Raw genomic sequence first — 18490 nt, 5'->3', positions numbered from 1 at the left:
TTCTATGGTGTTTTCCTGTGAAATATGCGCCGCAGCACGCGGAGAAAATAGACCAGACGCCGAAACTGGCGCTCCAGATTGAAGTCCATTATGATTCCTAATGCTGCATTGTAAGCTTGGTGCTCATTTAGCAGTCACTGTTGCCTGAGTGAGTGAATGAAAGGGTGAGTGACCCAAAATAGTGACTATTTGGATACGTCGGCGCGCTACGCAGAAAAAAAATGAACAAGACACCGATTTCTGTGCCACCCCAAAGTAAATCCTGGACCCAGCCTGGCCACCCCAATGAAAATTGTCTGGCTCCTCCACTGCTGTGAACGGCTCCACAATTGGCCGCTTGTGCAGTTTCTGATGCTAATGGAGCCACAAACTGTATATGGATGTGATAAAATGTATATTTAATAAGTACAATACTTCAGCAAAACTTATGTAAAAGTTACTGACTTTAAAAAATAGGCCTGTAAAAGTACAATTACATAAAAAAGCTGCTCAACTACAGTAACAGGAGTAAATGTAATTAGTTACTTCCACCCTTGCTAGTAAAGTGATTTATATTATTAACACAACAAAAGAGAAAGAGCATTGCAGGTTCTTCTGTGTTTCCAATGGACAAACATGTCTGACAGCTGCTCTTCGGAAAGGGCAATAAACAAAAATAAGATCCGTCCCAAGATCCAAGATCCCATGATAGAGGCTTACTTAACCTTTTTAATTTTTAATCTTTGTTCAGCCATGTAGTCAAGAAAGGCTTTTTCATTTTTTTCACCTAATCAGAGCCTCTAAGCTTTTTATTCTGATATTCCGTGCGATCGCCGACAGCGAGATGGTCAGACAGCGACCTGCTCTGCTGCAGAGACACAGAACAACTCTCAACAGAGACACGTCTCCTCAACAAGATGCACAAACCTTCTAGCCATGACCGAAGAACAGGCTTTCATTGCTTTGTTTCCTTATTCTTATTTAAAGATTATATCAGGTTATAGTGTTGAAAAATAAGACCGAAAAACGATTTCACTCCCACTTGTCTGTATTGTTATTTAATAAATAAAGAAGTGTTTTAAATGAAAGTTGACTGATCTATTCAACTTTTATTCAAGAGAAAAATTAACCTTTTAAACTTGACAGCAATAGTGATTTTACATATTGTAATAAAACTCAGTATCGCCTGATGTGAAAAGTTCTAACATTTTCAGCCATATCAACCAGCACTAATATTTTATTTATAGTTTATTCTTGAGGATTGCTTTACGTACAGAGTTACATGTTGGATTTTCTCATTCTTACACTTCCCTGAAATGAATTATGATAATACCAAAACTGTAATTATCAACAATAATTGTAATTGTCAACAACAAATATTAACAGTTGACCCTGAGATCGGGTTTGTGTTTTCATTTCAGTTCTCGACTCAATCAGAATCTGACATGTTCTTTACTTTAGGTTTCACCAACAGAGGCAGTAATAAGAGGAAATAATGAAATATTCTCACAGAGGCTAGAAAGTAGAGCTGAATGTTGGTTTCTCAGCTGGATTCAAAAATCACATGAACAGGAAAATCCTGCAGAGGTCAGGTATTTTCACTGACATTAATGTGCATGTAAAGCAGAATTTAAATGGTCTGTTGAACAGTAACAGTGATCCTGACCTGAGAGTCTCCAGTCTACAGTGTGGACTCTCCAGTCCAGCAGAGAGCAGCTTCAGTCCTGAATCCTGCAGGTCGTTGTTACTCAGGTCCAGCTCTCTCAGACTAGAGGACTGGGAGCTGAGAACTGAGGCCAGAGCTTCACAGCTTCTCTCTGACAGCTGACAGCTGCTCAGCCTGAAGGAGAATTAGTGATGAAGACAAACAAGAACTTTGAAAATATTTTTTCTCTCCTGTATAAAAGATCACATCATATATTGAATCTATTCAGTTTTCTATGCACTTACACAGATTTATTGGAGGCTTTGACCACTGGCAGCAGCCTCAGAAGAGCCTCCTCTGAAGCAGAGTATTTCTTCAGGTCAAACACGTCCAGCTCTTCTTCTGATGACAGTAAGATGAAGACCAGAGCCGACCACTGAGCAGGGGAGAGTCTGGCTCTGGAGAGACTTCCTGATCTCAGGTACTGTTGGATCTCCTCCACTAGAGAACGGTCATTCAGCTCATTCAGACAGTGGAACAGATTGATGCTTCTCTCTGGAGAGGGATTCTTCTTTATCTTCTTCTTGATGTACTGGACTGTTTTCTGATTGGTCTGTGAGCTACTTCCTGTCTGTGTCAGCAGGCCTCGTAGGAGAGTCTGATTGGTCTGCAGTGAAAGACCCAAGAGGAAGCGGAGGAACAAGTCCAGGTGTCCATTTGGACTCTGTAAGGCCGCGTCCACAGCACTCTGGTAGAGGTGTTTTAGTTTAGATTTGTTTCTGGAGGTTGATTGTGGTTCTGACAGCAGATTGACACCAGAGTCGATGAATGAGACGATGACATGAACAGCAGCCAGAAACTCCTGAATGCTCAGATGGACAAAGCAGAAGACCTTGTCCTGGTACAGCCCTCGCTCCTCTTTAAAGATCTGTGTGAACACTCCTGAGTACACTGAGGCTGCTCTGATATCAATGCCACACTCTGTCAGGTCGGCTTCATAGAAGATCAGGTTGCCTTTCTCCAGCTGCTCAAAAGCCAGTTTTCCCAGAGAGAGAATCATCTTCCTGCTCTCTGTAGTCCAGAGTGGATCTGTCTCAGCTCTCCCATGATACTTGACATTTCCTTGTTTGGACTGAACCACCAGGAAGTGGATGTACATCTCAGTCAGGGTCTTGGGCAGGTCTCCTCTCTCCCTGGTTTTCAACACATGCTGCAGAACTGTAGCAGTGATCCAGCAGAAGACTGGGATGTGGCACATGATGTGGAGGCTTCGTGAAGTCTTGATGTGGGAGATGATTCTGCAGGCCTGCTGCTCATCTCTGAATCTCTTCCTGAAGTACTCCTCCTTCTGTGGGTCAGTGAAGCCTCTCACCTCTGTCACCATGTCAACGCACTCAGGAGGGATCTGATTGGCCGCTGCAGGTCGTGTGGTTATCCAGAGGCGAGCAGAGGGAAGCAGTTTCCCCTTGATGAGGTTTGTCAGCAGCACGTCCACTGAGGTCGACTCTGTAACATCAGTCAGGATCTCGTTGTTCTGGAAGTCTAGAGGAAGTCGACACTCATCCAGACCGTCAAAGATGAACACAACCTGGAACTTGTCAAACCTGCAGATTCCTGCTTCTTTGGTCTCAGTAAAGAAGTGATGAAGAAGTTCCACCAAGCTGTACTTTTTCCCTTTCAGCAGATTCAGCTCTCTGAAAGTGAATGGAAATGTGAACTGTATATCCTGGTTGGCTTTGTCTTCAGCCCAGTCCAGAGTGAACTTCTGTGTTAAGACTGTTTTCCCAATGCCAGCCACTCCCTTTGTCATCAATGTTCTGGTTGGTTTCTCTCTTCCAGGTAAGGGTTTAAAGATGTCTTCACATTTGATTGTTGTTTCTGGTCTCACTGGTTTCCTGGATGCTGCTTCAATCTGTCTGACCTCATGTTCATCATTGACCTCTCCACTCTCTCCTTCTGTGATGTAAAGCTCTGTGTAGATCTGATTCAGAAGTGTTGGGTTTCCTGCTTTAACAATCCCCTCAAACACACACTGAAACTTCTCCTTCAGACTGGATTTGAGTTCACGTTGGCAGATGGGAGCAAGAGTTTCTGAATGAACAAAGAACAAATAACGTCAGTGAGTGGATGTTTCAGTAAACATGAGAAATGTGAACATTTCTTGGTAATGTATATATATCTCCACTCCATGGCATCTGTTCAGCTCATCACCGGTGAGTGGACAAACAGGTGACTAGGGATGGGACTATATATCAAAATTCAATATATTGAATTGATATATAACATGAAAATGTGACAATATCTATCATGGGGCAAAAAAAATGAATTGTGAAATTAGCTACATTTTATTCTGCTGTAGTAATCATAAATGAGACGGCTTGACCATCACAACTTTTACAAGCTGTCCATTGAAATTATATTATTTGCAGTTTGTAATGACATTTTTAAATTGTTGTTTACATTCTAGCAGCCAATGGCATCGCTAGAAAGATTTGTGGCTCAGAAATAAACATAAATCTGCACAGTCAGACTTTGTTATCATTGACCTTTTATTTATTATATTGTGTCATGGTTGTATTGAATCGTGAACTCCATATCACGTATCGAATCGTATCGTGAGATAAGCAGATCGTCCCATCACTAGTCCTGACTGTGTGCAGCTCAATATGAATGTGTGTATTACACTCACATTAACAAATTAATAATTTTACCAGATTATCCACAGGGATTGTACTCATTTACCTTTCAACCTGAATTGAATAGGCATAATTTGGCAAATGTTTAGATTCACAGCAGAGTTTTGAAATACTTCCCATTTTCCACCATCTCCCCTCTCCATCATGTTAAACCTGTTAAAAGCCTCTTACTGCTCTGCAGAGAGTCAGCCAGCTCCTCCTGCTTCATTCTCCTCAGGAACTGCAGTGTGATCTTCAGAAAAGCCTTTCTGCTGCTCCTCCTCTGCTCTTCCTCCTCACCGTCCACCTCCTCATCCTCCCTCTGTCTCTCTAAGCATTCTGGGTAATCTAGACTCAGAGCCCTCTTGAATCTTTTCAGCTCGTTCTTCATAAAGGTGAAGATCTTCTCCTCAAGCAGCTGGAACAGAATAATATATGAATTAAACTTTCTTACTAAAATTGTTGAACACAACATCAGATCCATCATAGACTGAAAGCCCGCTGGTCTAAAGAGTGCAGCATGGAGACTGAATGTTTGTTTTGCATTTCACTTGTTGGTGAAGTAAAAGGTGTTGTTGTACATTTACACACCATAAATATGGAGTCCAGATCTGTTTGATGCTCCTGGGCAGACTGACCACTGGGAACCTCTGACCTCTCCTGGTGGAGTCTGTGGAAAAAACAAAACATGAGAAATTAGGTCATAGGTCATATTAGGTCATATTATGGCATACACACACACACAGGTTCTACAGTTATGGACACATGAAGGAATAGTTCACCCACAAATGAAAATGTGTCATTATCTCCTCACCCTCATGTCAGTTGAGACACTGGTGAAGTTTGTATGTCAATATAACACACAGTGAGCTAGCTGGTGCAGCTTCGTAGCAGCCTTCTCCAAAACAACTGGAGTGAATGGAGACCGTTTCTTTACACTTCCAAAAAGGTTAAAAAAAAATAAAAAGACATAAAATGACTCCAGAGCAATCCAAGTGTTCTGAAGCTAAATGATTGCACTGTGGGTCCAAAAGTCCAATATTCACCTCATTATCTCAAGATCACAAGACCTGGAGCTCCGGTTGCTCTACAGCGATCTGGTGGAAGAGTCCTGCTGCCTTCATGTGCTCATCATCAGCTCGTACTTCTGAGTTTTACAGTCGTGAATCCAACTTGTCTGTTTTTAGTTGAAATGATACATCTATCTTCTGATGCTTTAATAGGTCATCATCATCAGTGATGTAACCCGGGGTCATCGGGTGTTTCGGGTCTTTCAACATCAGACACCCTCGCCCAGCGATCCAGCTGAGGTTGATCAATCCTCAACTTGTGCCCTGGTAGCAACCTCCCATTGATCTGCTCTTTTTATCCATAACCATCTGGATCTTTCTCAGCAGCCTCTGTGCTGTGTTGTGCTGCTTTTGATGTTGGACTTGGCCTCTCTCCGGTTCTGATGAAGCTGATGGTCTGCTTCATGGGCTTAGATCTCTTGCTCATGTTGATGGCACCGCAGACGGCCTCTGCGATGGTCTCCAGCATTTGGTCGTGCCGCCAATGGTAACGACCTTCTCCCAGAGCCTTTGGGCAGCAGCTCAAGACGTGCTTGAGAGTCTCCCTTCTTGGGCATAGTGGGCCCAACAGAGTATCCATCAAGCCCCAGCAGTGCAGGTTGGAAGGACTGGGGAAGACATCATAGACTGCCTGAACCAGGAATTTGATGCGGTGTGGTTTCACCACCCATAGGTCAGACCATGTGATTTTTCTCTCCACTGGCTAAAAATCCTGGCAGGGGTTTTAGTTCAATGCCATTTTGATTGTACCACCACATTTGCGTATAGCATTTCTTCACAATTTATTAAAAATAAACTTCAGACTGCACAAAACAAGCTCATTAGGGTTATATTAAAATTACCGCCCCGTACCCATTTGGATGCTGCACATTTTCAAAAACCTAAAGTATCTTACTGTGAAAAAAAGAGTTTCTCAAATCAAACTGGTTCTTACTCACAAAATTATTAATAGCCTATTGTAAAGTCTATTTGTTTTTTCTTATTTTTCAATTAGTTATTTTTCCTGTTCTGTGTATTAAATGTCTTTTTGTCACACCCTGTCTTACCTGACTTGTCGACCTGTCATCTTGTCTTTCTTTCCCTCTCTCCCCAAGAGGTCCACAATGGAAATAAGCTGTTGGCTTGATTGTGTATTTTATCCCTGACAATCCTAATTGTATACGAGCACTGTATGAATACAGTCTCACATGTATCTTTTTATTATTGTCAAATAAATCTAATCTAATCTAATCTAATCTAATCTAATCTAATCTAATCTAATCTAACACCAGGGACCTTGATTCTGCTGGCTTGAATGACATCCTGGCCCTATCAGCCTCTCAAGCCTCTGCAGGATCCGTCTGCCTTCAGGTACCGACTCAGTGGGGACTGTCAAGTCGTAAATGAAGGCACGGATAGGCGGTTGGACTCGGACCTGGGGCCTCTGCTCTCTGGTTCAGTACATTTCACCAACATGTTCTTCGCCAAAGTGAACAGAATTACAGATGGTGCAGCCGGTGATGATTCCAACTTCAAGTCTGTGCCACTCTGATGTAACTGACCCCACTGAGACTGGAGACACTCGGGCTGAAATCACTGATCATTTCAGCAGAAATGTGACTAACATGAGGGTAGATAATGACCAAATTTTTAGTTTTGGGTGAACTATTCCTTCAAGGATACAGGTGGCCCCTCCTCCGCCACACAGCCAGGCTACCAGTGACAGCTGAGATGGAGCAGTATCTGGCAACAGCCAGGCTACCAGTGACAGCAGAGATGGAGCAGTATCTGGCAACAGCCAGGCTACCAGTGACAGCAGAGATGGAGCAGTATCTGGCAACAGCCAGGCTACCAGTGACAGCAGAGATGGAGCAGTATCTGGCAACAGCCAGGCTACCAGTGACAGCAGAGATGGAGCAGTATCTGGCAACAGCCAGGCTACCAGTGACAGCAGAGATGGAGCAGTATCTGGCAACAGCCAGGCTACCAGTGACAGCAGAGATGGAGCAGTATCTGGCAACAGCCAGGCTACCAGTGACAGCAGAGATGGAGCAGTATCTGGCAACAGCCAGGCTACCAGTGACAGCCTAGACAGAGCAGTATCTTGCCAGGTGCTTAGGTCTTCCTTCTGGTAGACCTGAAGTCCCCAAGCCTCTGACAGCCAGCTTATGGACTTGTCCAAGGCCGCCAAAAACCATGAGCCTACATGAGAACCCAAGTCCATATACATGAGGCTAATGGCTGATAATGAAACGCTGCACTACACAGCGTATCATTAGTAAACGGTATCTTACCTCTGAAGCGGCTGCATATTTCATGTCATGCTTAGATAAATCACCGGCTGCTATCCTACCCTCATCCTGTGATGATGTGTTTGATCAGTTCAATACCAAACTGAGGGTCTGCATCGATGCAGCGGCCCCGATTAAATTAAAGACAGTAACCCACAAACAAAAAGTCCCATGGGGAAATAAAGAAATTATTCTAAGCACTAAATGGTTTAGGACCAAAATACATTTCTGATCTCCTTCGATGTTCTGAACCCGCCAGACCCCTCAGGTCTTCAGGGACTGGTCTGCTTACTGTTCCAGGGTCAGAACAAAGCTTGGAGAAGCAGCTTTTAGTTTTTAAGCTCCTCATGCCTGGAACAAACTTCCAGAACATCTGAGGTCTGCCTCCACTTTACAATCTTTTAAATCAGGGCTTAAAACCTTTCTGTTCGCCAGAGCTTTTTAAGAAATTTAGGGCATCACTCATCTGCACTGGAATATATATATTTTTTTAATCTTTTATATTTTCTTTTAAATGTGATTTTAATGCACTTTCACTTTTCTTCATCTTTTTAATCTTCTTGCACTGTCTTTTTATCTATGTCTTTATTTTTATTTTATTTATGTAAAGCACTTTGAATTGCCGTTGTGTATGAAATGTGCTATATAAATAAACTTGCCTTGCCTTGCCTATTAAAAAGAAAGTGCTGAGTGGCTGAACGGAAATGGAGAAAGACAAAATTAATTGTTCATCGCAAAATTTTTCATGAGAAAATATTTACATACAATAAGGCAATTAGAATGGCCAGGCAAGTATATTTTTAGAAATTAATCAGTGATAATCAGAACAATCCAGAGTGTTATTGAATTCAATTGAACGTCTGATCAACCCTGTACCCTCGAGTACTAGAGATATTTCTTCCACACTGAAATGTGAAGAATTTGCAGCTGACTTCAGAGACAAGATAGCTGCCATTAGGTCTGGTATCTGTCAGGAAAACAATATTGCTGACACATTCGAAATTTCTATAACACCATATATGAAGAATTATAAAAATTAAAACAAAATTATTGTTTGTATTGGTAGAGCACATGAGTAGGTCTTCCACATTAAAATATTGTAACTCTAAGTGACGCAATATTTTTGTAATGAGGAAAAAACCAAAAAGTGCTACAATTGCCCCGGATCTCCCCTACTCAGCAACTTTAGACCAGTATCTAATCTACCATTTCTAAGCAAAATTTTAGAGAAGATTGTTTTTAAACAATTGAATGATTTTCTAAATCATAAAGACGCCCTAGAAAACTTTCAATCTGGCTTTCGTACCTATCATAGCACCGAGATGGCTTTAGTAAAAGTTGTAAATGACCTCAGGTGCAATCTGGATGCCAATAAACTTACTTACTTTTTAGTTTGTACATGCTCCCACAGGGTAGGACCATCAGGAGACACAGAATGAATTTTCATAGCTATGCAGACGATACTCAGCTGTACATACAGTATGTACGGTATCTCCAGACGATACAAGCCCCATTGATGTTCTTTTTAATTTCAGATATCAAGGCATGGAAGTGCCTTTTTTACAACTGAACCAGGATAAAACAGAAGTACTTGTTATTGGGGAAAAGACTCAGAGAGAGAAACTGACTACTAAGCTCCAATCCATAGCATTAACTCCTAGTCAGCATGTGAGAAACTTAGGTGTCATATTTGATTCTGATTTTAACTTCATGGCTCACATTAGGAATGTTGTTAAGACTTCCTATTATCATCTTAAGAATATTACTAGGGTACGACCTTTTCTCTCCCAGGCTGACACTGAGAGGTTGATGCACGCATTTATTACCAGCAGGCTTGACTACTGTAATGGTCTCCTAACCGGTCTTCCCAAAAAAGCAACAAGCTAACTACAGTTACTACAGAACTCAGCTGCTAGACTGTTAACTAAGACCAGGAGAAGAGCACATAATACCCCAGTTCTTAAGTCTCTGCACTGGTTACCTATTCATTTCCTCATTGATTTTAAGGTTCTTTTACTGGTCTTCAAATGTCTCTGGTACCTGTTTACATGTCAGAAATGCTGCTAAGATACAAACCATCTAGATCCCTCAAGTCTTTTAACTGTTCCTAAATTCAGAACTAGGATTCATGGTGAGGCTTTTAGCCACTATGGTCCGAGCCGGTGGAGCAGCCTCCCAGAGGAGCTAAGGATACAGTGTGGACACTTTTAATGTTTTTATTTTAATCTCATATATATTGTTTATTTTTATTTAAAATGTTAATGTTCCCATTTTATTCTACTCTGATATACATTGTCTGTTATAAATGTTTTTTATGACCTCTCTCCCTCTTTTTGGTTGTTTCATTCCACTGCATTTTTATCTGTGTTGTGAAGCACTTTGAGCTGCATTTGCTTGCATGAAATGTGTTATACAAATAAAGCTTGATTGATTGATTGATACTTGAACAGTTTTTCAGAAAAGCTCTGATCCATAAATAGGTCAAAGATGCAGACTGTTTACATTGGAAAACACAGAAGATCAAAGCTCCTCACCACACAGAGTGTTTACTGGCTAACAGTGTGAAGGACCAGACCAATTTTACATCTCATCACTGAGAGTCTGACGGCAACAAACCCATCTGATTTTATCATCAGTTTAAAATGTTTACCTTTTATCAATAGAGTGGTGTCCATGTTTGAACAGAATAGGACGACCCTTAGACCGGTCACTCTTCATGGACACACAGCTGGGTACAGGAGAGTCTGGTCTGTCCTGCTGGATCCTGATAGAAACACAGGATGGACAAAGCAGAGCTGATGGTAGGAAACAGTCAGACAGACCGGCTTTTGACCAGCAGGCTGACAGTTGCTGGAGAGAAAATGAGAAACACTCTTCCCTCCCTCCACAACTTCCTCCATAGTTCCTTTATACAAGAAACTGAAGCTCCAAAGTGTTCTGGTGGAGTTCTTAGTGTCTAACAGTAACAGACTGGTTATACTGGGCAGCTCCCAGTGTCTAACAGTAACAGACTGGTTATACTGGGCAGCTCCCAGTGTCTAACAGTAACAGACTGGTTATACTGGGCAGCTCCCAGTGTCTAACAGTAACAGACTGGTTATACTGGGGAGCTCCCAGTGTCTAACAGTAACAGACTGGTTATACTGGGCAGCTCCCAGTGTCTAACAGTAACAGACTGGTTATACTGGGCAGCTCCCAGTGTCTAACAGTAACAGACTGGTTATACTGGGCAGCTCCCAGTGTCTAACAGTAACAGACTGGTTATACTGGGCAGCTCCCAGTGTCTAACAGTAACAGACTGGTTATACTGGACAGCTCCCAGGTGTGAATATATTACTGTGTGTATGTGAAGAAGAGTGATGCTGAAAAACAGCATGCATGTCAGTAAACCTTCTCTACATTAATAGTTAAAACATGAATACAGGAACATTTTAATGCTGGAACAACTTACTTCTTTTCAGAAGAATGCTGTTCATCTTTAAACTCAATAAGGCCATCCTTTGACCAGTCGCTCTTCATGGACACACAGCTGGGTTGAGGAGAGTCTGGTCTCTCCTGCTGGATCCTGGTAGACAGAGAAGAAGAACACTAAGGCAGGAAATTCACTTTTTAGTGAAGCAGCCACAGCAGCAGGTGGATACCCAGAAACTACCAGCTAGGTCTGAACACAACAAGTATCAGCACACCAAAATAATAATAATAATAATAATAATAATGATAATAATAATAAAGTTATCCTCTTCCTACTGAATGATTTCTCCTCTCTCCTCATCCTATTTGCTCTCTCTTACATGATTGTTCCAGAGTAACAGGAATATTGTCAGGTCACTGCGGCCCTGACCTTTGACCTCCTTTATTTTGTTGGCTTGTAATTTTGGGTGATTGAAGCTTCTTCTACTGATACACTCATAAGTGTTGGAAGTCGTACTGGATAAGAGTGTCAGCTAAATACCTGAAATAGAGATAACTGTAAATGTAATACGGAGAACATTTGAGAGTTTGAATGGCATTGTTAACTTCACTGATACAAGCTGCATTTATGTCCTAAAAAGTGCATGAAAGAATAATAATAACTAGAAGAGTTAATTGTTTAAAGTTGTTTACAATTTGACCACCAGATTTCACTTCTGACTCTCCTACATTCAACTCTATAGATAAATATGCAGCAATAAAAGTATTAAAAACAGCGGTACTAGTGGTAACAGAGTTCTAGCAGAATATACCTGAAAGGTATGACTTGTAGTTGAAATAGTGTTTCAGTGCAGTACACCTTGAAAAATAGGAGTAGTGGTAATAATAGTAGTAGTACTTTAGTGGAGTATACCATTAAAAGTATAAATATGCAAGGTAGTGTTTCAGCAGAATATGCCTTTAAAGGTAGAGTAGTAGTAGAAGTAATAGTGATTTCACAGACAGTACCTTTAAAAGTATATGTAGTAGTAGAAGTAGTGTTTAAGTGGAATAAACCTTTAAAAGTATGTGTTGTAGTAGAAACAGTGTTAGAATACAGTGAAAGTCTATGAAGTGCATTAAGCAGCATGTATTTCATCTCTCCTGCTTTTATTGAAATATAAAGTAACTGCATGGAAAGATGATCAGATAACATATCAATATAATTTTGATAAATACAGATCTTGACCTGAATAAACCTGAACAAACAGCCATATAAAATAACATCAGATCAAAGTCCAAACAGTGTCTGATATCAGAGTCCAATCTGAAGTCTGTGTCAGAGAATCAGGAAGTAGTTTTATGATGCGTCTGTCAGACGGTGAAATTTAACCTCATCATCTACAGTGAACTAAAGAGCAGCTTTCCTGCTCTGAGTAAAACAGGATTACAAACTTTACAACAAATAAACAAGGAACTTAGAGGAAAAAAGTAGCACATCCAAAAATAAAAGGATGGCAGAGTATTCGCTTTTCACTTTCATTTATTAGCACACACACAAAAATACTGACGTGTTTCCGCCTGTACAGCCTTCATCAGAACATATAAAAACAAGCTCAGGGTGTATATATCTCTACTTGATAATCTCAACAGGTGAATGTAATGAAGATAATTCATCAGGAACCAATCCTATTAAGTGAGTGGCATCATAACATCACACAAAGTGTAAAAACTTCCTGAAGACAACTCAAGCAGCACTAGTGGAACACAGCGACATCACAAGTGACACTTTGATACACAGAAAACAAGACGCTCCAAACAATTCAATGCAGTTAAAGTCTATAATTAGTGGCACTATGGTTATTTATAGAAAGCACTTGATGTTAAAATCATCATTTAGTCCGTTGGGGATCGTTGTATTTAGGGACCAAATCCAAAACATTTCCCTTTGTTTCTGGTTAAACTCTCCAGTCAAGTCTGTTTTGGTTGATGTGCACTTCTACCTCCACTCTTAACAAATCAACATGTTCAGGACGTTAAAACACAAACACTGATGTGTTCACAAACTGTCACAAAGTGTTTTATGTTTCCAACCCAAACAGTGAGTTTCACAAACAGAGGCTTATTCTGTCTGATCGTCTTATTACAGTTAAATCAATCAACAGTAAGAGTTAACGGGTTGAAGAATAAAACTCTAGAAACTGTAATGTAAAGTGTTTGTTACAATACCTTTTCATGTTGGAAACAACCTGCTGCCTCGCTGGTAAGAGGAAGTAAACTGAGAGAGAGAGAGAGAGAGAGAGAGAGAGAGAGAGAGAGAGAGAGAGAGAGATTAATCATTAAACAGATTTTATTCCTGTGTCATCAGGAAATATCTGTCACATTTCCAAATATGAATGGTAAATTAATTAAATTGATTAGGATAGAATATTTTGATTACTGAATATATTTGTCCTATCAGTTGCATTAGAAGGGTTGAAGGTTTGTGAATTCTTGAACAGCAGAGGATGGCTTCAATAAATTAACAAGAGGAGAGCTACTGTGCAACAATGAATAAAATGTATTAAATTAGTAATGTATCAAATGGACACAGTCAATACAATTCAAGTATAATCAGGTAAAAAAAAGTCACAATAATAATACTAATTCTAAAATAACAAAAGGAAGAGTGTACATGTGTGAGTGGAGGAAGCAGTGTGTGTGTGTGTGTGTGTGTGTGTGTGTGTGTGTGTGTGTGTGTGTGTGTGTGTAGCAAAGAATAGAACAGTAATAATCAGGTTGTACAGTATTAGTAAACTGTGCAGCAGAGGATTTTTCCCAGGACAGAGCGACCAGACTCCGGCTGTTCAGAACAGACAGAGGAAAAGCTTCATGAACTGGAGATAGTTTGGATCACGGTTGAGTTAGAGAGAGAGAGAGGAGCAGGACAGACAGTTATTTAGAAAGAAATATTGAAGATTATCACTTGAAACAGAATAATGCAGGATTACATAATGAAGGCATTTTATTTCAGAGCGCTGCAGTTCTCTTGTTTCTTGGATTCCAGTGAAAACCCTTTTACCAAAGATCACTACTGTTTCTGCTGTGATGGTTTATTTCACGAGGAATCACACAGTCGCCTCTCGTCTCTCTGTGCTGATGTGGATCGTCCGCATGTTGTTGCTGGTTTGAAACTGAGCCTTGCCTCCTGGTCCAACATGCTGCTGTACTCTGCAACTGAGTTTATATAAGGTCAACACCTTAACCAGGTTAAGAACAAGACCATGCCTAACTCCTCCCATCCTCAAGACGAACAATTTAGATCCAGTGTCTATGAATCTGGATCTCCTGGATCTTCGCCTGCCCAGTCGCTACCTCCAGCCGAAGCTTCCCAGACTCAATCATTCCGGCTTCGCTCCCTTGTTCAGTTCCCACAGCATCGGGCCGTCAGCAATCCTCCGTCCAGCAGTTCCAATGAAATCTCTCCCACTCCCCAACATTTGCAAGCCGGGTCTCCCCATCCCGACAGAGGCAGAAGTTCCATTCAGGACTCGTCACGCAGGTCAGCAAGACGCTGTTCCACAAACCAGCATAGTCCTCCACCAAGATACAGACGCTCGAGCCAGAGGCCCCACTTCCAACACAGCAAGACTTCGGCCACAAACTGCTCATCCCAAGCCAACCCTTCATTTCCTACTGATCTGTCCTTTAACCCCTCCCTCCCCTACCCCACCCCCTCCCTTCCCCCATACCCCCATGTTTCTTCTGCAAACCATTTTCCCTTCAGGTCGAGCCTCTCTACCCTCAGCGCCTCACACAGCTGTCCCAGTAGCGCCCCCTACCTCCAGCAGCCCGTATACGCTCACTACCGCTTCACCTCCTATTTGACCTGCTTCAGTTGTACCACGGCCGTCTCCAGTGCCCCCTGCTCTTAGGCAGCAGATGATATCTGGTAATTGTGTAGATCTCAACCCGCTTCTCCAGTCTTCCATCTGTGATCAACATAACTTGTGAGAGCTCCAAAGTAATGAAGGACCCGTTCAACTGAAACATTCAGCACCCTCCCGGTCCAGAGAACTCACAGCAGTCTAATTTGCTTTCGCATTTTCCCTGTACCGAGACACCATCTGCTAAGTTTTTCCAAACCGCAGGGCAGAGCTTGACGAATTCCTCTCCATCATGTGTTGCGGTTTGGAGGCACAGGATTCTACACCTCCCACATCCTCTTCACCTCTCAGGCAGCAGGTCGCCTACAGCAATTTAATCAAGGGACCTACTGGGGAGTTCTTGATTCTGAACTCTATTGCCGAGTTTTCGCTGCTCGGACTTCTCTCTCTTGCGAGCTGTGCGGCGCTCCTTCCCACCCTGCTACAGCCTGCACTGTCACCATTCCTCCCCCACAAACCAATTCTTCCACCTCTCACATCCCATCAGTCTTCTCTCGCCTCTCCCCTGCAGCACCTCCTCCACCCATCACTCCGAGGCCAGCGGACATACGGCCTTCAGGAAACACATCCACTCCCAAAGGCGTTGACAAGAGAGGAAGACCTATCCTGTATCAGGAAGGCAGCATGGTGTGTAACAACTTCAACCACCTCGGTTGCGGTTTATCCAACTGCCGTCTTCTCCACACTTGCTCCTTCTGTGGAGGTCCACACTCCAGACCTAGCTGTCCTCACAACCCCACCACACACAGCCACTGACTAGCCAAGCACCTCAGCACTGCAGTCCAGGTTAAGGCTCTGGCCACTGCACTGCACCCTCCTCAAGTTCTCTCGAGTTCCTCGCCATCACATTGGATTCGGTCTCCTTCGTAGCTTCTCTGCCGGTCAAAAAAATCCAACACATCACGCTGTTCATTGATAACTATCTCCTAGCGCACAGGTGCACTAAACGCCAGCTTCTCTCACTGCTCGGACACCTCAGCTACATCATACGGATCATCCCACAAGGCAGATCCTTTTTGTCCCTCATGTTGACGATGGCAGCCGCTGCTCCTTCCCTCCACGATCGCATCGTCTTAGTTGAACCATGAAAAACAATGTACTAAAATTAAGATATTAAAAAAAAAAAAATGAAATGAAAAGAAACATTTATTCTGAGTGACATAACATTGAGTCATACAATGGATTATACATATCTAAGTCTGACTATCAGTGCTTCAGGACATTTTGTCAAGGCGATGGATGCAAAACCTGTAGAGCCTATTACAGCATAAGAAAACACCTATCCAAATTAAACCCCTCTATAAAGATTTGGCTTAAGGTTTCCCAAAGCGCTATTGAACTAATTCTCTTATATGGAAGCGAAATTTGGGGTTCATCAATAAAAGAAGAGCACTGTGACTCAAACCTAATTGAAAAAGTACACTTAGAGTTCTGTAAAAACATCCTCAAAGTCCATAACAACTGCCCAGATCTTACATGCAGGGCCAGTTTCCCCTCTTAATTAAAATCCAAAAAAGAACAATCACATTTTGGAACCAGCTAGTAGAATCAGACTCAGATTCATACCAACACAGCACATACATTGAACAGCAAAAATCCCCAAATAAAAACATGCAAATCCTTCCAAAAACACACTTAAAATTAATAAAGTGATATATTTTGAGCAATTTCAATTGGCCCCATACTTGATTGGTGTTTCTGGTCTCGCTGGTTTCCTGGATGCGCAGACCGTCGGCACGATGGACGGAGCCACGGTGGAGATGGCCGAGGAAGCCGGAGAGGAAAACCTCTTCATCTTCGGCATGAGGGTGGAGGAGGTGGAGGAGATGGACAGGAGGGGGTGAGCGGGCCTCACAGGGGCTGATGGGAAATGTAGTCTTAATGTGGAGAAACACCAGCACAAACCGTCACACTTTATTTGGACAAGAACTGGGTGTTTTCCAGGTCTTGAAAAGTTTGGAAATCGCACAAAAAAGTTTGGAAAATAAAAAGTCTACTGAATTTCAGGTGATTCTCATAATTGTGAGTCAGGTTGGGTTGTTAGGGTTAAAAATAGGGTCAAAGCCACATTCTTATGAACTTCCATCAGTTTGATAATACTTGCTCTGTAAGATTTATGTCAGACTGAAAAGCTGGAAAACAGAGTTTAGCTGGGTGTGTTTTCAAATGTTGATGATTCCCACATTTTCTGTATTTTTAAACTAATTTAAAACCAGTAGATAATGATATCTGATATCTGCTGAATGGAAGGATATCTGCTGTTTTGAGGATGATATTATACCTTCAAAGCTCTTGAAAGTATCAGGATACATGAAGACATTTTTCACAAGTGGGAATCAAACCCCTGCTGGTGAGAATCCAGACTGTAAAAGAGTCTAATTCAGTCGACCAGGGACTGAAACCTCCTACATTAACTGTAAATGTTCTTTAAATAGTGAACATCTCATACTGGATCCAGACTCTGCAGACCAGCAGCCCGTGTTCTGTGTTTCCCTGCAGAACCCTAGAGAGTGGACCAAGGTGGTGATCCGCAACATCGCCGCCTCCGGAAAGTTCTCCAGCGACCGGACCATCTCGCAGTACGCCCGCGAGATCTGGGGGGTGGAGCCGTCCGACGTGAAGATCCCCCCGCCCAACGAGCCGCCCGCCGAGACCCGGGACTGAGACGCGGGACCGAGACGCAGGACCGAGATGCGGGACCGAGACACAGGACCGATCCGTCTCGCTTCACAGCCCAGACAGAGGCCGAAGGTCCTGAACTCTAAATACACTCTTATTCATTTTTGGGTGACATTCATTATTTACTCATCCTCATTTCAGTGGAAACACCGGAACTGAAGTTTGTATGTCCACACAACACACGGCTAGGTAGCTATTCTCCATGTTGGCCTTCTCCAAAACAACTGAAGTGAACAGGAAGAGTTCCAAGAAAGACAAAACAGTGACAGCTCTGCAGCAGAAGCCGATATTTACTCCAGGATTCAGCCGTTCTTTTCGAAAGCGTTCATGCTTTGGCGCTCCCAAACGTCACATGTTCACATCGAGTAGAGCGTCACACAAAGAGCTCTGCATCAAGTCACTTATAAGACTACTCACTCACTCACTTACTCACCTGAGTTTCAGTCAAAAAAGAAACGTCTTCGATCGGAATCACAATCGTTTGGCTTCAGAACACCTGGATTCTGCTGCAGAGCTGTTTGAAGTCATTTTCTGGTCATTTTTCCCACAGCGCAGCCGAGGGCATGAGGAGCCAAATTCAGCTCAGGCGGTCAGTCAGACACCTGTCGCTTCGTGAGATGATGCGCTTCGTGAGATGGCCTCTAGAGGGCGTCTTTGACTAAGAGTCGGTCTCTCGCCTATGGGCTAAAAGCCATTCAGTCTCACACACTGATAAATGCCACAGAGCCCCACTCTCTGCCGTTAATTTACAGACATCCACGTCTTCTGCTGCCCTACAAACTTTAACGACAGGTAACTTTATCACCTGCGGTATTTAAGTTACGTTAGCCGCGCCGGTCAGTTTTGTGGAACGTAC

At 42.5% G+C, this 18490-nt stretch overlaps 1 protein-coding gene and 1 long non-coding RNA gene across 2 annotated transcripts in view; one reads left to right on the top strand and one right to left on the bottom strand.

Annotated features, from left to right (window-relative positions):
* Positions 1 to 18490, top strand: part of LOC144542372 (uncharacterized) — a 221900-nt gene that overhangs the window by 81699 nt on the left and 121711 nt on the right. The gene's annotated exons all lie outside the window — the stretch shown is intronic.
* Positions 1523 to 13298, bottom strand: LOC144542377 (protein NLRC3-like). The gene is made up of 8 exons (XM_078288898.1): positions 13259 to 13298; positions 11091 to 11204; positions 10290 to 10403; positions 4891 to 4969; positions 4492 to 4717; positions 1930 to 3715; positions 1646 to 1819; positions 1523 to 1526 (listed from the first exon to the last, which is right to left on the bottom strand). The coding sequence occupies exons 1-8, from the start codon at positions 13264 to 13266 to the stop codon at positions 1523 to 1525; spliced, it is 2505 nt and encodes an 834-aa protein (XP_078145024.1). The 5' UTR covers positions 13267 to 13298.

This window comes from Centroberyx gerrardi, chromosome 15 (genome assembly GCF_048128805.1).
Source record: "Centroberyx gerrardi isolate f3 chromosome 15, fCenGer3.hap1.cur.20231027, whole genome shotgun sequence".
In the NCBI taxonomy this organism is placed as follows: Eukaryota; Metazoa; Chordata; class Actinopteri; order Beryciformes; family Berycidae; genus Centroberyx; species Centroberyx gerrardi.
Note: the sequence above shows the minus strand (reverse complement) of the source record. Positions and strands in the feature narration are given on the sequence as shown.

What these genes read in the sequence shown, in the direction of transcription:
- LOC144542377 (XM_078288898.1), bottom strand. An exon ending in GGCTGACTCTCTGCAGAGCA is followed by an intron (nt 3,716 to 4,491) that starts GTAAGAGGCTTT and finishes TTGTTCATTCAG; the next exon opens with AAACTCTTGCTCCCATCTGC. An exon ending in AAAGCCTCCAATAAATCTGT is followed by an intron (nt 1,820 to 1,929) that starts GTAAGTGCATAG and finishes ATTCTCCTTCAG; the next exon opens with GCTGAGCAGCTGTCAGCTGT.